The following is a 21,231-nucleotide window of genomic DNA, read 5'->3' as shown; positions in this document are numbered from 1 at the left end:
AAGAGTTGGCTCAGTGGTTAAGAACACTGATTGTTCCTGCAGAAGACCTGGGTTTGCATCCCTGCACCCACATGGCAGCTAACAACTGTCCGTAACTCCAGTTCCAGGGGATCCGATGGCCTCTTCTGTCCTCCAAGGGCATTGCACAACATGAGTGCACTTACATACATGCAGGCAATACATGCATACCCATAAAATAAAAATGACAAAATAATTTTTTAAAAAAGAAATTACTTAAGGACTTTTGAGAGAAAAGATTTTATCTTGCTACATTTATAATTTCTCATAAACTGGAAATTTACTCGGGTACTCTAAAACCTGTGCTTAGAAAGCTGAAGAATCATAATAGATTTTGTTTTATGAGAACTGAAATAGCATATCTTACAGGGTGGGAAGTTAAGACTCAGTAAATATTCCCATCATTATTCCTTTACTGTGAAAATATTTGTGTTCTTTGTACAGTAATGAGGTGTTTTTGAAATAGTTGAGATCAAAAGATACATGCCACATTTATTTTGGAACAATAAGAATGACACAACCATACAGTTGGATATGAGGTGCACTGATTTGAGATGCAATCAGTCTTTGGGAGAAGACATCCCAGCTCGCATAATTTCATCAACCAGGAGGATGTTGGTGGCAATCACTGTGCTGAGGACAAAGATGAGAGAAAGTCAGCCTCCTAACCTGTGCCCGCCTTTCCCCAGCTATCTTTCATGGTCCAGGGTACCTTTCCCTTCAGCTACAGTGGAGTTAAATTTATGAAACAAAAATATTATAGATGCAAACATCATTCCTGTCACCTCAATTCCTTCACTGACAAGGTAGAAGCCTAATTTCTGTCCCAGCAAAACTGCTTAATTTTATTATGTCACTTGATTCCCCTCTCTACAGATTGTACTATTTTAGTAGCATCTTCTTTCCCTTCGCACTCAAACAGTAAGGTCAAGGTTAACTCCCTGTAACTTACACTGCTACAAATAAAATGTGAAGGGGATTGTAAAATGACAGAAGCTAGTGTTAATAGCTGGTTATCACACAATGTCATATACTTGACAATTGTTCAAAACAAAGCTGGCAGGAAAATTTCAAAGTTATCAATTATATCCTTAAAGATCCTTCTCTGTCACTACCAACTTACCAAGAGTGAAAAAGATGTTTTTTCACACAGTAATTATCCCAAACTTCTGCTTCTGCTGCTACCATTGGCTCCCCTGCAAAGTAAAAACCCATTTTATTTTTTAAGAATTTCATTTATTTTTATTTTATATGTTTGAGTGTTATGCCTACATGTATTTAAGTGTACCACATGTATGCAGTGCCTGTGGAGGCCAGAAGAGGGTGTCAGATCCCCCTGGAAGTGGAGTTATGGATGGTGGCTAGCTGCCATATGGGTGCTGGGAACAGAACCCAGGTCTACTGCAAGAACAGCCAGTGCTCTGGACTGCTGAACAGCCTCTCTGCCCCACCTCCAACAACCCATTTTAGTACTACAATCTTCATATCCTATCAATGTTGGTTGGTGTAGTCTAACAGTATTTATGCTCCAGAACTACTTTTGTCAAAGTTGCCCGTGACCTCCGTGTTGCTAGCTTCAGTGGCCAACCCAGGCCTCATCCACCAGCAGCACTCGAGACACACTCACCACACCCTTCTAACTACCTCCTCTTGGCTTCCAGGACACCAAACTACTTTTTCTTTTATGCTAGTGGCCCCTCCTCCTCTGTGAGCTCTTAATGTTGGCGTCCCCAAAGGTTCAGTCCAAGACTTCCCTTCTCTCTACACACATATTTCTTAGGTGACAACTCTTAAGTGTTTACTTCTAACCCATATCCCTTGAGCTCCAGATTCATATATCAAACTGGTTAGTGTTCCCAGAAGACTACAGAAACTTCAGAGCTTCTTGTTCCCTCAACCCACAACCAGCTCTATCTAGTCTTCTTCAGTAGTTAGCGGCCATTTCAACCTTCTAGTTGTTGAGCCAACTCCTCTCCAGAGTGGAGAGTGGCCAGAATGATGGTTTTAAACAAAGTTGACCATGTCATACTTCTGCTCAAAAGTGCTCCATATTTCACTGCAAGGATAAAAAAGAGGCCTAAGTCCTTAGACGAGCCCACATGCTGTGTGATCTAACCTGTCTCCTCTATCACCTCCTTCCTGCTCTGCCGGCTCTTCCCTCTCCCTAGAATACTCAATCCCCTTCCCCTTCATGGATAACTTCCTCGCTTCCTTCAACTTCCTCAGCAAATATTTTCCCAGTTTATATAGTACAAGCTTTCCTTTGTAACCCCTTCTTACCCTCCTGAATTAGCACCCGTGATCATCTTTACATTGCTGTTTTATTTTTTACCAAGTTTATTGTTTTCTCAGCTGCTAAAGGAACTTAAGGTTACTCTTGCTGTTTTCACCCGCTATATGAGAAGCTCACAGAGGCATGTTATTGTTTATTGTGTCCAGTGTGAAACCACTGGAGGGGAGGGTGGTGTAGACTGGAGAAAATCATTGCTGTGCGGGTACAAGGGGCTGAATTTGATCCCCAGAACCCACTCTCTTTTTAAGTTAGCATACAAAGGAATGGGTTTTATTATGGTGTTTTCATACATATGTGTCATTATAGTTTTTTTCTAATTCATCTCCCTTCCCCATTGCTCTCTTCCCATAAGCCCTGCCCATCCTCTGGCCAAGAAGTCTCCCTTCTGCTTCCTGTGACATGTATTCCATTACCCTCTTCCCCTACAAGTTCTCTTCCTCTCATGATCTCCTTTCTAGTTTTCACACACACGCACACACACACACACACACACACACTTCACAATTTTAAATCTAAGTTCTGCATATGAGGGGAAACACATGAGTTTGTCTTTCTGAGAATGGCTTATTTTGCCTAACATAATGATTTGTACTTTCATCTACTTTCCTGCAAATGTCATGACTTCATTTTTCTATATGGCTGAATTAAATTTTATTGTGTACATATACTACATTTTTATTTTGTTTTATTTATGCTGTGTGTATGCACACTAGGTTCCCTGGCCCTTGAGCCTTCAGGGAATTTCTGTCTTGCTATGGGAGTGCTGGGATTACAGATACGTGCCACCACTTCTAGCCTTTTTTTTTCAATTGATTTTTTATGTGTGTATTTCATACAGAACATCCCAAACAATCTTACTCATCTTTATATCTGCATCCCAAATGGCACCCTCCCATAGCCTCCCCCTCCACTGCAGCCCATACACTCTGTCATCCCTGTTACTGTCCACTCTGTTGTCAGTGTCCCCAGCCGTTCCCCAGTGCAAGTCCATTTGCTGAGTCTAGCCAGCCTATCTAGAGTCCCTTGTTTTAGGAAGATCAGCTCTTCCTCATCTAGAAATCAGTTGCCAACATTCCTTTAGCTTTTTTACGTGGATGCCAGGGATCAAACTCAGGTCATCAGGCTTCCACAGCAAGTGCTTTTGTCCACTAACCATCTCAATGACCCTTGCCTGCACCACATTTCCTTTATCTCCTTTATCCATTCATTTGTTGCTGGACAGCTAGATTGGTTCAAGTTACTGTGAATAGTGCAGCAGTAAACATGGAGACACAAGTATTTCTGACAAAGCTGACTCGATAAGCACTTCTCTTTTTTTTGAGACGTGGTCTCCCTGTAGCTCCAGCTGGCCTGGAACTCACTATGCAGACCAGGCTGGCCTCGAACTCACAGAGATCCACCTGCCTCTGCTGAGATTAAAGGTGTGTACCACAATGCCCGGTTTGATAAGCACTTCTTAAATACTCTAAGATGTTCAAAAGTAAATAATAAAGTGGCCTAATCTACTACTCCCTTATTATAATATCTGAGTTTCTGCCGGATAAGCTCTTTATTAAGCAGCCGATTTACCTCTGATTCCTTACCTGTATTCACGTCTATGCCCACAAGTTCTTTTGATTCTGCATGCTGGGTCTGAATTTTTATCAGTGTTTCCTGTAGGTCATAACCAGAATTCTGAGCAAGAACCTTTATAAATAAAAAACAATAAATGTGTTAAATACCTTCGCACACATATTTGAAAATCAAGTATAAAAATAAGGCACTAGCTGGTGGCAGCACATGCCTTTCATCCCAGGACTTGGGAGGTAGAAGCAAGTGGATCTCTGTGAGATTGAGGCTAGCCTTGTATATATAGCAAGGTCCAGGCCAGTTGGGACTATATAGTGAGATCCTATCTCGAACAAACAAACAAACAAACAAACAAACAAACAAACAAATAAATAAATAAATAAAATAAGACACTGCTCTCTAGTCCTGTGAAAACATAACCATAATAATTATATCCTTTAGAATTCCTTTTTTTTTTTTGGTCTTTTTGAGACAGGATCTCCCTGTAGCCCCAGCTGGCCTGGAACTCACTATGTAGACCAGGTTGGCCTTGAACTCACAGAGATCCACCTGCCTCCGCCTTCCCAAGTGCTGGGACTACAGACATGCACCACACCACGCCCAGCTAGAATTCCATTCTTAACTTAAAGTATTAAAGTACTGTTTTATCTATGTATGTAGCAAATTTTATACATTTTCCCTATAAATATTACACTAATTTCTGAGGACACCAGAGTTCCATTGCACTCAAAACATTTCTTTCCCCTCCTTTTTTATTGTGTGTGTTGTTTGTTTTGCTTTATTTTTTGAGACAAGGTCTTGTATAGCATAAACTGGTCTCAATCAAACTCCTTATTTTCTTATGTAGCTAAAACTAATCTTGAACTCCTGATCCTCCTGCCTCCACTCCCAACTGCCAGAATTACAGGCATGCACCACCACACCCAGCTTATTTACTTCCTTACAAAGAGATTTAAGATGATTCTCGTGGGGGCTGGAGAGATGGCTCAGAGTTAGGAGCATTGGCTGCTCTTGCAGAGCGCCCCACATAACCAGCACCCACATGGAAACTAACTGTCCATAATTCCAGTTCCAGGGGATCCGACATCCTCTTCTGACCTCTGGGGGCACTGCATGACATGAGTGCATTTACATGAATGCAGGCTATATACTCATACACATAAAAGAAAAATAACACATTTTTTTAAAGATGGTTCTTCTTTCCTCTAGTCCCTCTAGCCACATGCCCTCCATTTCTTCCTAGGCACTTGCTAAAGAAAAACCAGCATATCTGGAGCACCTGTATGGCGCTCAACTTCACAAAGATAACCACAACCTGGACAACTGGGATGGATATGCCTGTACTCTATACCTGGCTAATTTCCAGACTAACAGCTGGTGAAGAACAGGCATCACCACTGGACACCAGTGCCACCAATTTGTGTCAAGAGCAGCATCATTACTTAGTGACTTTACTACTTTGGAGAAAGAAAAAATAGATATCTGACTCACAAACAACCCACAAATTATAAATGACTTATTTTTTTATTTTTAATATTTTATTTATTATTTTTGTTTTATGTGTATGAGTGTATTACCTGCCTGTATGTGAACGCACCCATGTCATACAACATCTGCGGAGGTCAGAAGAGGGCATCAGATTCCCCTGGATGGTAACAGATGGTTATTAGCCTCTATGTAGGTGCTGAGAATTGAACCTGTGTCCTCTATAAGACCAGCCAGTGCTCTTAACCACTGGGCCATCTCTCCGGCCCAAATAATGAATAATTTTAATACAGATTATTTAAGTCTTTACTAGCATCGTCATAATGTTTTAACTCAGCATACTTGAAACAGCTTTCTGTAATTTTAAGTGGTTAACAACTAAAGGACAGTAAGGAGACGGGGAGGATAGTTCTCCGTCCTATTGCTCCATGGAGAAAAAAGCTTCTTTTTCTAGAAATTATGACAAACAAATGCAAGCTAGCAGTATTGGGCAATGCTAAACATCTTGAAGTCCTTCATTTCCCATACTTGAAAGTAATAGCATTTGGGGGCTGGAGAGATGGCTCAGCGATTAAGGGCACTAGCTGCTCTTGAAGAGGACCAGGGTTTGTTTCCCAGCACCCACATGTCAGATGACAACCATCTATAACTCCTCCAGTAGTTCCAGGGGAATCCAATACCCTCTCTGACCTCTACAGGGATTGCACAACTTGGATGCACTTACATGCAAGCAATCCACTCATAACACATTAAAAAATTAAGAATTAAAGTCTTTTGAAAAATTAAATTGAAAGTAATAGCATTTTGGATACAACCAACAAAATAAAGATCTATGCTAAAATCAAGTTGAAATTTAAGTTCTGAGATTTTCATTAGGATTGGTCAATGACAAACTGTTTCTGCAGGGAACTTTTGGAGATACTTCAACTTTTGAAGCAAGAATGCAGGGAAAAAGCTGACTGCTTCCTGATGCTCCAAATGGAGTCTATGCTATTATCCCTATAGTTTCTCTGTTGCATGTACAAAATATTTAATAAAAAATCATATGGGAAATGCAAATAAACATGCTTGTTAGGTAAGATGGTGTCTTATTTAGCATTCTATTGCTGTGATTAAAAAACACTGATCAAAACCAAGTTGGGGAGGAAAGGGTGTATTTGGCTTACAAGCACAGTCCATCATCAAGGGAAGCCAAAGCAGGAACTCAGGGTAAGAACCTGGAGCACAAACCATGGAGGAAAGCTGCTTACTGGCTTGCTCCCCTGGCCTGTGCTCAACTTGCTTTCTTATAAGATACAGGACCACCTGCATGGGGTGGCACCACATACAGTGGGCTGGGCCCTCCCACATCACTCAACAATCAAGAAAATGTCTCACAGACATGGCCACAGGACAATCCAATGGAGAAATTCCTCAAATGAGGATCCCTCTAACCAGGTGTATCAAGTCAATAACTAAAGCTATCCAGCACAGATGGGCAATCCAAAATCAAGTATCTTCAGGTCCAACCAGTTGTTATCTGGCCAGGAGGATGGATGTACCTTGGGAATAATAAGGCATCAGCAAAAGCCTGAACTCCAAGACGAGCTCTTCCTTGAACACTGTGCTTATAGTTAATAAGAGCTTCAGCTAGTGCTACTTCTACTGCCCCAGCCCCTGGAACCACAGACCCTAGCAGGGGGAAATGTGGAAAGGCATGTCACACAAGAAAAAGGGAAAGAGAAAAGCAATTAGTTATGCAAGTGTGTTCTACTATTTTGACTACCTCTGAATTGTTTTTGAATATATACAAAAATCAAATAATTCTACCACTCAGTAATTACTAAGTTGACCTATAAAGTATTCTGAAATTAAGTAATTAAGCATAGTACAAATAACTGACTACAGCTCGTTTCATTGTTTATCCTCTGGAAAGTAAAAGTAGACATTTCTGGGGCTGGAGAAATGGTTCCCAGAACCCATATCAGGCAGCTCACAACTACCTGGAACTCCAGTTCCAGGGGATCCAATGCACTCTGACCTCTGCAAGCACCTGCAAGAATGTGGTGCACATAACCACAGGCACACACACACACACACACACACATACACACACTCTAATAATTTTTTTCCTTTTCAAATACAGGATTTCCCTGTAGCTCCAGGTAGCCTAAAACTCACTATGTAGATCAGGCTGGCCTTGATCTCAGAGATTCACTTGCCTCTGCCTCCCCAGTGCCAGAATTAAAAGTGTGCATCACCATGCCCAGTAATAAATATTTTAAAGTAGGCATTTCTTTTGCCTACATTTTATATGGCTACATTGAAAAAGTTATCATTTATAATTTATAGTGGCAAGTGGCTGGATACAATGTCTGATCTAAAAATTTTCAGAATAATTATTTTCAACAGGAACTTTCAAAGCTCAGAAGCCTTGGAATGATGTATTTCAAACAATGAAAGATAATAACTGCCAACCCAGACTACTATACCCACACAACTAACTCTCACAGTTGATGGACAAATAAAAACTTTCCATACGCGGACTAAAGGAATTCATTAAGCCAGCTCTACAGAAGATACTCAAATGAACCTTCTGTACATAGAGAAAGAAAAACTATGAGGGGACATGAAGGAATAAATCACACTAGAATAGCAGTCAAGCAAATGAGAGATGGGAAACACCAAATGCGACAAAATCAGCGGAATGACAGGAACTAATGCATACCTTTCCATAGGAACTCTGAATAGCAGAGGTCTCAATTCCTCACATAAAAGACTAAGAGACAAGGTTAAAAATCAGAATCCATCTATTTGTTGCCTCCAAGAACTACATTTCACCATCAAAGAAGGGTACAGTTGTAGGGTGAAAAAAGGAAATATTATTTTCCTAGGAAATAAGCAGGTTTTGCTGTCCTTATATTTGACAAAATATACTTCGAATCAAAATTAGTCAAAAGAGAGAAAGAAAGTCACTTCATACTGATGAAAGGAACACTCCAATAAGATGACATAGCTATTCTGAACATATGTATACACTGAACATAAGTGCGTTCAACACTACTAGAGGTAAAGACAGAGATCGACCCCAACACAATACTGAGTTCAGTTCCCCCACTCTCACCAATAGCCAGGTCATCCCCACAGAACAGAAACAGAGAAACATCTGAGTTAAATGCTATCTTAGATTAAATGGACCAGGCATCTACAGAGCATTCCATCCAAATACACATTCTTCTCAATGGCCTATAGAACCTTCTCTAAAATAGATCATATAATAGGATAGAAAGCAAGTCTCAACAAATACAGAAATATTCAAACAGCTTTTTGTTTTCTATATGACCACAATGGAATGAAGTTAAAATTCAACAGCAAGAGAAACCACAGAAAATTCACAAACTCAGCTGGAAGTCTGTGTGCATCCTATCTCCCGAGCCAGGGACCACTTGTAATGTGCTGATGACCCCTGTGGACCTGGCCAGTTTCCTGGCATTGTTAAGCAATGTAGCTAGGTTGAAGGAAAGGATAGGAATGGTGTAGCAGGAGGGTGTGTAGGATGCCTGTAAGAGGCTGGAGCAGGTTAATGTCATTCTGGTAATGTTGGATGTCTGCTTCCAGCTGGAAGATACTCCCTAGGAGCCGGGAGCATGGATGACTGCAACCAGCACCTCCTGCTGGTGCTGAACAAATATAATCTGTAGCCTCTATTTCTGCCCTAGCCCCTCAAACTGCTGCTACCATACCTGACTTGGGAGGGATGGATGGCCTTTGGAGGTCCTGAATGGGGAGCTGGCTGCAGGGAGCAGGGGGTACTCACAGACCTACCACTCCTGCCCAGCATTACCACCAGGGCTGCATGGATCTAGTCCTTGGCCACTAAAGCTGGCCACAGAATGAGCACCCCAAACCTGCATCTGGGGACAACTCATGTCCCATGAGATCCTCACATAGAGGAAGAACTTTATCCAAAATGCAGGAGTCTTGAGGACTTGCAGGGTGAAGACTTGCAGGGTGACTCACGCCTTTTGAGGGACTCTAGGGATGTGAGTGGAAGGATGTAATATGGGTCTTCATTTTTTAGTTAGTTTTCTTCTGAGGTGCTGGGCTGAATTCCAGGGCCTCACATATGCTAGGCAGGTGCTCCACCGCTGATCTATGCCCCCAGTCCCTCCCTGGGGAATTCTAGGCTAGTACTCTATTACTGAACCACATCCCAGTCTCATGGCTTTTATTTTTCAAATGCCAAAGAAATGTGAGAAGTTCAGGTCATTGAGAAATGTCTGCATATGAAAACCTGAATAACTTCATGACTTCTCATGATTCATGGATTATGGATTAACATGAGCATTTCCAGAATATTTTTTTAATCTTAAAAGTCATATGGAAACACAAAAGACCAGGGATAGCTAAAGCAATCCTGAGCAAAAAGAATAATGTAGAGATATCACCATATCTGACTTAAAGTTGTATTACAGTAACAAAAACAGCTTGGTACTAGCTGAAAAATAGAAACATAGATCAATGGACTAGAAGACCGAGATATAAACTCATGTAGGTACAGCCAGTGGATTTTTGGCAAAGGGGCCAAAAATATGCTTTGGAGAAAAGACAGCCTCTTCAACAAATGGTATAGGGAAAACTGAATATTGACATGAGGAAGAATGAAACTATATTCTATATATCCTCTATCTCATCCTGTAAAAAAATCTACTTCAGATGGATCAAAGACCCTAAGGTAATACCTAAAACTCTGAAAGTGTTTTAGGAAAAAGCAAGGAAAACACTTCAGGATAAAGGCATAGGCAAGGACTTACTGAAAATGCCAACAATCGACAAATGGGACCACATGTAATTAAAAGGCTTCTGCACAAGTGAAGAGGCAGCCTATAAAATGAGAGGAAATCATTGCTAGATACACATCTGCATAGGATTAATATTTAGAATATATTTAGAATATACAAAGAACTCAAGAACAAGACATTAAACAACTCAATCAATAAATGGGCTACTGGGGCTGGAGAGATGACTCAGGTTAAGACCAGACCACTGGCTGCTCTTGCAGAGGACCCGAGTTCAGTTCCCAGCATCCACATGGCAGCTAGCAACCATCCATATCTCCAGTTCCGGGGGAGCCAATGCATTTATTAAGAAGAAAGTTTAGGACTGGCAAGATGGCTCAGAGGGTAAGAGCATGTAACGGCTAATCTTGGTTGTCAACTTGACACATCTGGGAAGAGGAAACCTCAATTGAACTTCTCATGGGCATGTCTGTGGGGTTATTTCCTTGATTACAAGGTGATATAAGAGGGCCCAGCCCACTCTGGGCAGTACTATCCCTGGGCAAGTAGGCCTCGGCAGAAAGGTAGTTGACTATGAGCCTGGGACCAAGGCAATTTATGGAAGAAAGTTTATTTGGGCTTATGATTCCAGAGGGCTAAGAGTCCATCCTGGTGGAGAGGCATGGCAACAAGCAGGAGGCATGGAAACAGAATCAAAGAAAGTTGAGACCTCGCATCTCCAATGGCAAATGGGAAGCAGAGAGAGAAACTGGAAGTGGGGCAAGGCTATGAACTCTCACAGCCCACCCCCAATGATGTGCTTCCTCCACTAGGCTGCACCTCCTGAAGATCCCATGACCCTCCATAAATAGCATCAGCAATGGGCCAAATGTTCCAATACTTGAGTGGGGGACACTTCTCTTTCAAAGCACCACAGTGTTTATTACAGCAACACAATAGCAAACTAGAACAGGGTGCTTGCTGCCAAGCCTAATGACCTGAGTTCAGTCCCTGGAACTCACTTGGTAGAAGGAGAGAATCAACTCCTGAATGTTGTCCTCTGACCTCCACATGCACACATTATGACATGAGTATGCCCACACATATAACACACACATAATTAATTGATTAATTTAATCAAATAAATAAATGTAAAAAATAAAGGAGAAAGTTTAACAGATTTTAAGTATGGGGTTAATAAAGGTGCTTAGGGAAAGAATAAGATACACCCAAGAGTCTGGGCATGGGCTCCTCAAAGGAGAGTTTTGCTTAAGTGTCTTAGCAGTAGCTATATATACTACCTTGATAACTCTAAAATTATCATTCAAATGGTTGCTAAAAAAGTTTTTCCCTTTTCCCTTATAAAATTTTTATTACATTTATTTATGGGGTTATGTGAATACATGCCACAGTACACCCTTTCTGTTCTCCCCTTCCACTATGTAAGTCCCAGAGACCGAACTCAGATTATCAAGCTTGGCGGCCAGTGTCTTTACCCAGTAAGCCATCTTGTCAGCCAGCCCTCTTCCCTGCCTCTTTTTCGTTAGTGAGAATACAGGGTGGCTCCAGAGGGCCTTGGATGGGATAATCTAATATCGATAAAACCATGAGCCACAAGGGTTATACAAGGGGGTAAAGACAGGTCTTTTATTGTAAATGGAGTTTCTTGTGAGACTCCTAGGAAATTGCAGGTTTACAGCTGGGAATGGAGAAAGGTCATATACACTTAGGCCTTAAGCAAGGTTCATTGCTATTTAAACATTCTTATTTGAATTACGTTATATAAAAAGGATATTATCTCTATGTAGGTAACCTTTACAGTGAATATTGTTAATTGTGCTGAAATCCTTAACTCTCAACTGGTGAGAAGCTTCAAGCAGACTCCAGGGTGAGAGGCTCCTTTCCCTTCCCATGTCCCCACAATTTTCCCTGTCCATCTCGCCTCATATAAAAGTATAAGTAAAACTGGCTAGAGGAACAAAGGGGACTAACTAGGCCAGGGAGGGGTGAGGAAGGAAAGGGCATGGGGTGAGGGGAAGCATATTAATGTACTTCATATACTTCATGAAATGTCCTTATGTAACATAGTATAATGCACAATGAATATATATAATGCACTTTTTAATTAAAAAAAAGAAATGCCCATGTCTGTTAGAACCAGCACAAGAGGTAACAGTTCTGGACCACTGTTCTCACTTTACTGTAGCATTTCAGAAGTGATGTCCACAGCAAGTACATGTTGCCACTCAATTCAAGCAATACAAAGGGCTATACCATCACGAATGAATGTGGCTGATCTTGTCTAATTTAAACAATGTGAATCTCTTTGGTGGAAGAGAATGGCTTGTTGACAGTGTAACATTTTTATTATACTTTGGAGATTAATTGTGGTTCCTACATACATTTGGAAATTAATCCATATGGTTTTAAAAAGGAAATTAAAAGACCATCAAAATTATGTGGATGTTAAAAAATATTTCATTTTTATTTTATCTGTATGAGTGTACTGCCTACATGAATGTAAGTGCACCCATGTCATACAATGCCTGTGAGTCAGAATAGGGTGTTGGATCTCCTGGAACTGGAGTTACAGACCGTTGTTAGCTGCCATGTGGGTGCTGGGAACCAAACCTGGGTCCCATGCAAGAGCAGCCAGTGCTCTTAACTGCTGAGCCATCTCTCTGGCCCCAACAAAATTATGTTTTTTAAACTTAAATTCAAGTTGAAAATGTGACTCTTAGGATCTTTCCTAGGGTTCAGTGCATTAAATGTATAAAATGTATGAAAACATAGGGGGGAATTTTAGAACAAGATAATTTAGCCAGAGCTTTTGGTATGGAATTCCTGGAACTCAATGAAGTGTTTGTTTTCTGTATTGGAGTAAAACCTAAACTGCTACCCAAGGGAAAAAAAAAATAGGTAGCCTTTTTAAGTCTAAAGCAAGAGCTTTGGGTTAAAATACCTCAATTTGCATACAAGGATATGAATTTTACATCTGCTTGTATAATTTTTGGTTGTTGTTTGTGGTGCTGGAGATTAAACCTAGGACCTTGCTCATGATAGGCAAGCACTCTACCACTGAGCTATTTCCCCAATCCTGCCTGTATCATTTTAGAACACTTCTGACCTGATTAAGTGAGGAAACTTGCTTTGGAACTGCCTATCTTTAAAACAAAATAATACAAAATTAATAGTCTTAGCATTTTTACTACCGTTTACCTCCTTTCTCTGCTTCACTTTATAAGTGCTAAAAGAGTTGTTTGCCTGCATGCGAGAATATATTCACATTCACATTTAAAAGCTCCTTCCATAAGAGAATACACTCAAAATAATATTTGTATATGAAAGCTGTAAAGAATAAATGCACAAACACACAAAAGTATCCATGTACCTACCAATCCACCCAACTTAAGAGACATTACTGGTACTTCTAGAAACTTCCCTGAACCTATTCCCCTGTGAAAGCATAATATATTAAAATTTGTGGGATACTATTAAAGCAGTATTAAAGGGAAAGTAACTAAATACTCATATTAGAAAAGAAGAAAGTGAGGGATGGCTCAGCAGTTAAGAGCACTAGCTGCTCTTGCAGAGGACCCAGGTTAAATTCCCAACACCCACATGGTGGCAAACAACTGTCCGTAACTCCAGTTTCAGGGGACCCAACACTCTCTTCTGATCTCCACAAACATTGCATGACATGGGTGCATTTACATACTTGCAGGCAATACTCTCCTACACATAAAATAAAAAATAATAAAATTAAAAGTCCTAAAAGAAGAAAGTCCTTGTGCTGAATAGCTTCAACTTAACACATCTGGGAAGAGGAAACCTCAATTGAAACATTGTGTCTGTTGGATTGGTCTGTGGCCACATCTGTGAGGTATTTTCTTAATTGCTAATTGATGTGAAAGAGCCCAATCCATTGTGGGTAGTACCGCCTCTGGACCAGTGATCCTGGGTTGTACAAAAAAGCAAGCTGACAGGGGCTGGAGAGATGGCTCAGCGGTTAAGAACACTGGTTGTTCTTGCAGAAGACCTGGGCTCGGAATCCTAGCACCCACATGGCAGCTAATAACTGTCTGAAACTCCAGGTCCAAGGAATCTGATGGACTCTTCTGTCCTCCTCAGGCACTGCACGACATGGGTGCACTTACTTACATGCAGGCAATACACTCATACACATAAAATAAATAATAAAAATCTTTTTTTAAAAAAAGAAAGCAGGCTGAGCACGGGCCAAGAAAGCCAACAAGCACCATTCCCCTGTGGTCTGTGCTTTGGTTCCTGCCTCCAGGTTCCTGCCCTGAGCTCCTGCCCTGGCTTCCCTCCACGATAAACTATAAGCTGTAAGGTGAAATAAACCCTTTCCTCCCCTGGTTGGTTTGGTCAGTGTTTTATCACAGCAACAGAAACCAACCAGAACAGTCCTTAAACCAATGATCTTAGCTTCCACCTTAAGAAATGAGAAAGGAGGCTGGGGGCTAGAGAGAAGGCTCAGTGGTTAATGAGTGCTGCTCATCCAGAGAACCGAAGTTCAATTCCTAGCATCCATGTTATGCAGTTCACAACTGCTTGTAACTCCAGCTCCAAAGGATCCCCTACCTTCTTCTAATTTCCATGGATACCTGCACTCAACATGCACATACCCACACACAGACACACATATACACACATTAAAAATAAAAGAAAAAAAAGATAAATCTGTTAAACTTTCTCCTTTATTTTTTAAATTTTATTTATTTATTTATTTGTCTTTTTGAGACAGGGTCTCCCTGTAGCCCCAGCTATTCTGGAACCCACTATGTAGACCAGGCTGGCCTTGAACTCACAGAGATCCGCCTGCCTCTGCCTCCTGAGTGCTGGGATTAAAGGCATGCGCCACCATGCCCGGCTTATTATTTTTATTTTATGTGTATGCATGTATTGCCTGCATGTAAGTAAGTACACCCGTGTAGTGTAATGCCAGCAGAGGTCAAAAGAGGCTGTCGGATCCCCTGAGACTGGAGTTACGGACAGTTGTTAGCTGCCATGTGGGTGCTGGGATTCAAACCCAGGTCTTCTGCAAGAACAACCAGTGTTCTTAACTGCTGAGCCATCTCTCCAGCCCCCTCTTTTTTAAAAATAGAAAGTAGAAAGGGAAGAGCAAATGGCACCTAGTATAAATGGAAGAAAGGAAATTAATGAAATAAACATGACAAATATAGTTCACACCTGTAATCAGGAAGTTAAGGCAAGGGAATTATCATGAGTTCAAGGCCAGCCTGTGCTATATAATGAGTTCCAAGCCAGTTTGGATTACAGAGTAAGACCTCGTGTCACACAAAGGAAAAAAACAAGGAGGAAGAGAAAAAAATGACATCACTACAGATTTTACAGAAAGTGAAAAGAAAAATGAAGCAATATTACAAACTTCATGCCAAGAAGATGACAACTTAGATCAAAAGCTGGCAAACTTTCGGTAAAAGGCCAACAAGATGACTCAGTCTTGCATGGCAGGTGCTTTTTACCTGCTAACAGACTTGAGTTCAATCCCTAGAATCTAAATGGGAAGGAAAGACCAACTCCCAGAAGTTGTTCATACACACACACACACACACACACACACACACTCACATGATTTCTTTTTAAGTTTAGCTAAGGATGTAACTCAGTGCTAAAACATTTGCCTAGAAAGTGCATAGTCCTGGGTTCAATCCCCAATACTGAAAAAAATTTTAATTTTAATTTTAATTTTTATGGCTAACAACCACCCATAACTCCATTTCCAGGGAATCTGATGTCCTCTTCTGGTATCTGCAGGCATTGCACACACATGGTGCACTTACATACATGCAGGCAATACATTCATACACATACAATAAAAATTAATTAATTAAAAGTATAAAAACCTGGGTACTCAAGAGATGGCTCAGTCGTTAAGAACATGCATTGTTCTTGCAGAGGACCCAAGTTCGGTCTCAGCACCTAATTGGAAGGCTCACAACTGCCTGTAACTCCAGCTTCAGAGGCTCTGACACTTCTGATCCTTTTCAGACACCTGCACTCATGGGCATATTCCCACACATAGACACCCACATATACAAACAATTAAAAAAATAATAAAAGCAATTCTTTTTTGAGACAGGGTCTCCCTGTAGCCCCAGCTGACCTAGAACTCATTATGTAGACCAGGCTAGCCTCGAACTCACAAAGATCCACCTGCCTCTGCCTCCCAAGTGCTGGGATTAAAGGCATGCACCACCATGCATGGCAAAATTCATTTTTTTAAACGTATACCAGAAGGCTGGGAATATAGCCTAGTAATAGAGCACTTGTCTAGCACGTGCAAAGTCACAAATTCAATTTCGAAAACCACAAAAAAGCTATTAAGATGAGCTTGTTGGTACACACGGTGTAATCCCAGCACACAGGAGGATGAGGCAGGAGGATTGCTGTAAGTCTGAAGACAACCTGAGCTACACAGCAAAACTCTGTCTCAAAAAACAACCAAGGTGGGGCTGGAGAGATGGCTCAGTGGGTAAGAGCACTGACTGCTCTTACAGAGGACCCGGGTTCAATTCCCAGCACCCACATGGCGGCTATAAACCATCCTTAACTCCAGTTCCAGAGGGAATCTGCAGCCCTCTTCTGACCTCCACGGCATTGCATGACACGGGTGCACTCACATAGATGCAGGCAATACACAAAATATTTTTAAAAAATAACAACAAAGGTATAACTAGAAAAGATTCTTTCCAGTCACATTATACTTAAATTCCAAAACTACAGAACAAAGAAAGAATACTAAAAACTAGAAGAAAGCCGGGTGTGGTGGCACACACCTTTAATGCCAGCACTCAGGAGGCAGAGGCAGGTAGATCTCTGTGAGTTCGAGGCCACCCTGGTCTACATACCAAGTTCCAGGCCAGCTGGGGCTACAGGGAGATCCTGTCTCAAAAAGACAAAAAAAAAAAAACTAAACTAAACTAGAAGAGAAAAATGTCAACTCACAAAGGGATAATAACAGGTCTCTCTGCAGAAGCACTAGAAGGCAGGAAAGTAGAGTGACATATTTCAATCCTTGAGAGTAAAAAAGTGGACAGGCATGGTGATGCACACCTTTGCTGAATCCCAGCACTGGGGAGGCAGAGGCAGACAGATCTCTGTGAGTTCAAGGCCAGCCTGGTTTACATAGTGAGTTCCAGGCCAGCTTGGGCTACAGGGAGACCCTATCTCAAAAAGAACGTCCCCCCCCCCAAAAAAAGCAAAAAACAGGCCTTGTAAGACAACTCAGCAGGTAAAGGTTCTGGCTGCCAAACCTGATGATCTGAGTACCAATCTCAGAGATTCACGTGGTAGATGGAGAGAACTAATCTTGAAAGCTGTGTTCTGACTTCTGAGTGCACACATGTATATACCCATACATAAACACAAATAAAATGTAATTTTTAAAAATGAAGAAAAGTACAATCCTACAAACCAATGTTACAATATCCAGCAAAGATGTATTTTTTAATTGAAGAAATAAAGGTCCTTCAGAACACAAACTAAAGCAATTCATGAGCAGTTAAGCCGGGCTGCAGAAGATACTTAGGAAAAAAACTACACACACAGAAGAACAAGATAGTCTTTGGGCTGGAGAGATGGCTCAGCAGTTAAGAGCACTGACTGCTCTTGCAGAGGACTGGGTTGATTCCCAGCACCAACATGGCAGCTAACAACCATCCACAACTCCAGTTCCAGGGGAATCCAACACCCTCTTCTGATGTCTGCAGGCACTGCACAACACAGATGCACTTACACACATGCAGGCATAACATTCATATACATAAAATAAAAATAAATAAATATAAAATAGATAAGATAGTTTCAACCTTAACAGCTCAAGGAAAAATAAATTTCATGAGTGAAGAAAACAAAGAAGAACTGGCAAAGAATCAAACAGAATCAAACACGTCCAACTCAATAGACTAGCAAACTCCTAAGATCAATAAAGGAGAAAGAAAAGGCCTTTGACAAAGCTCAGTGCCCCTTGAAATCCTGAAGAAACTGTAAACAGAAGCAGCATATCTGAACATAATAAAGGTTACATATGACAAACCTATACATGACAAGCCAATATTGTACTAAATGGGGGAACTTGGAAACATTTCCTCTAAAATCAAGAATGAGACAGTGTCCACTTTCTCTACTCTCATTCAATGTAGGACTTGAATTTTTAGCCAGAGCAAAAATGCACGGCAACAAAGAAATAAAAGGGATATAAATCAGAAAATGTCAAATTGTCCCTATATGCATTTGATATGGTCCTATACTTAAACCCATAGAGATTCCACCAGAAAACTCCTTTGTCTGATAAACACTTTCACAAAATTTAGCTGTATACAAAAAGGAACACTTTTAAAAAAATGCTTAAAAACCCACGGTTTTTCTATATGCCAATAATAAACATGCTAAGAAAGAAATCAGAAAAATAATATTATTCACAATAGCCTCAAAAAATACTTAAGAATAAACTTGTCCAAGGAGATGAAAGACCTATACAACGAAAATGTTAAAACACTGAAAAGCTGGGCATGGTGGCGCACACCTGTAGTCCCAGCACTTGGGAGGCAGAGGCAGGTGGATCTCTGAGAGTTCAAGGCCAGCCTGGTCCACATAGTGAGTTCCAGGACAGCTCGGGCTATAGGGAGACCCTGTCTCAAAAAGACCAAAAAAAAACCAAAAAAACAAAAACAAAAAAAACACTGAAGAAAGGATTAAGACATTGAAGAAAGAAATTAGAATATGGAAAGGCATCCCATGTTCGTGGATTGGCAGAATATTCTGGAAATGACTATATTATTGAAAGTAATGTATAGATGCAATGCAATTTCCATCAATACCAATAACGGTCTTCAAAAAATGGAAAAATGGTTCTAAAATTCACATAGAAGCACAGAGAGAGAGAGAGAAACAAACAGTAGCCACAGTAATCCTGAGCAAGAAGAGCAATGCTAGAGGTATCACCATAGTGATTTCTATTTATACTACAGATCCACAGTAACAAAACATGGTACTGACACAAAAACAGATACACAGACTGTTGCACTAAATTTTCCCCTTCCTGCTCTCTGTTTGACCAGCCCTCACTCACTCTGGGTCTCATGGTCCTGACACAGATCAACAAACCAGCATAACACAGTTCTATTTGAATTTTGCATAGTTTACGTATTTGAGAGATGACTTACAAAGAAACAGTTTCTCATAACCCCCATCTCATTCAAGCCCTGCGCTGCGGCAGCCCCAGCTGCATGCCTCACTCCCCAAGTTCCCAAAACGGCTGTGCTAACTCTCCTTACTACAGCAGGCTCTGCCCCTCTTCCCAGCGTGCTTCTCATCTTGTCCCTGGCTGGCTTACTCTTTTCAGAGGAATGAGTAATTTTGGGGCTACACAGACCAATGGCACAGAACAGAGGATCCTGCAATAATTCCATATTGCTACAGCTGCCTGATTTTGGACAAAGTTGTCAAAAAAACATGTGCTAGAGGAAGGACAACAAATTGTGTGAGGACAAACACATCCACATATGGAAGAATAAAACTAGATCCTTATTTAGCACTGTGTACAAAATCAATTCAAAATAGACCATGGACATCAACATAAGACCTGAAACTTAGAAACCACTAGAGGAAAATACTTCAAGATAAAGGCAGGCAAGACTTTCTGAATAGGTCTCCAAGAGCCCAGCAAAACATCAAGAATTGATAAATGGCATGGCATGAAATTGAAGAGCTTCGGACAGCATCAAGGAAACACAGTGAAGAGATAGCCTAAAGAAAGAGAAAGTCTTTGCCAGCTATTCATCTGACAAGGAATCAATATCCAGAATACATAAACCTCAAGACATGGTCCCCTCATGGGAGCTGGAGCTATGGGCCCCTCTTGTGAGGCAGGATTGTGGGCCCTTCCTGTGAGCTGGAGCCATGGTCCCCTCCTGTGAACCTGGAGCTATGATCTCCATTTATTGGGCAGAGCTGTGCTCCCCTCCTGTAAATTGGAGCCGTGGTTCCCTACCATAAGCTGGAGCTGGGGTCCCCTTCCATGAACTAGAGCCATGGTCTCCTCCTGTGAACCTGGAACTTCAGTCCCCCTGTATGAGTTAGAGCTGTGGTCCCAACTGTGAACCATGGTTCCACATTTCTCTGGGGTGGGCTGATGGTAAAGGAGATTGGAGGATTGAGGCCTTCTCTGACTGGCTGCATCCCCTACACTCCCTTCTCCCTAGGTCCCAAGTTGTGTGTGGCAGTGGTTTTGCCTCTGTGTTAGACTTATGATGGGGACAGGGGAAGTTTCTGTCATTTGCAGTTTCAAGTCTTGGGAGAATTGATTCTCAAGAATGAACTTTCCACCTCCCCTAAGGACCAGCTAAGGTCCTGACTCTACATGTGGTCCTGGGCACCCAGGCCCCGACTTCGGACCTTCCCCACTCGCAGCCACCAAGAGGTTTTCCATGATTTTTCCATTACTCTTCTACAGTCCCACTGTATCTTCTCCAGTGCCCTACAGAATACGTAAAGAACCTATCTGAACTTCAAGAGATAAAAAAAGAACATTAGACAAGAAGTTGGGGTTTGAAGGATAAATATATTACATTATATTACAAAATACGTTGTACTGAGGGCTGGAGAGATGGCTCAGCAGTTAAGAGCACTGACTGCTGCTGTAGAGGACCAGGGTTTGAGTTCCAGCACCCACATGGTGGCTAACAACAGTCCAAAACTCCAGTTCCAGGGGTTCTGACACACTCTTCTGACATCTGCAGACAAGCGTGCACCTACCTATGTGCAGGCAATACACTCATATACATAAAATATATAAAATATTTTTTAAAAAATTGTTTCACCCAGGTGTGGTGGCGCATGCCTATAATCCCAGCACTTGGGAGGCAGAGGCAAGCAGATCTCTGTGAGTTCGAGGCCAGCCTGGTCTACATAGTGAGTTCCAGGCCAGCTGGGGTTACAGGGAGACCTTGTCTCAAAAAAAGACCAAAAAAAAAGGGGGGGCTGAAGAGATGGCTCAGCCGTTAAGAGCACTGACTGCTCTTGCAGAGGACCCGGGTTTGAGTACCAGCATTCCACATGACA

At 41.4% G+C, this 21,231-nt stretch overlaps 1 protein-coding gene across 1 annotated transcript in view; it reads right to left on the bottom strand.

Annotated features, from left to right (window-relative positions):
- Positions 1-312: 312 nt before the first annotated feature.
- Positions 313-21,231, bottom strand: part of Cct6b (chaperonin containing TCP1 subunit 6B) — a 49,302-nt gene continuing 28,383 nt past the window's right edge. Inside the window, 5 exon segments of the mRNA XM_029553580.1 lie at positions 313-651; positions 1,142-1,214; positions 3,895-3,997; positions 5,331-5,334; positions 6,907-7,036. Of these exon segments, the coding sequence (XP_029409440.1) occupies positions 579-651; positions 1,142-1,214; positions 3,895-3,997; positions 5,331-5,334; positions 6,907-7,036 (383 nt within the window). The 3' untranslated portion in view covers positions 313-578.

Source organism: Nannospalax galili, unplaced genomic scaffold, assembly GCF_000622305.1.
Source record: "Nannospalax galili isolate Female #2095 unplaced genomic scaffold, S.galili_v1.0 scaffold363, whole genome shotgun sequence".
Taxonomy (NCBI): Eukaryota; Metazoa; Chordata; class Mammalia; order Rodentia; family Spalacidae; genus Nannospalax; species Nannospalax galili.
The sequence above is the reverse complement of the archived record's forward strand: the minus strand, read 5'-3'. Positions and strand labels throughout refer to the sequence as shown.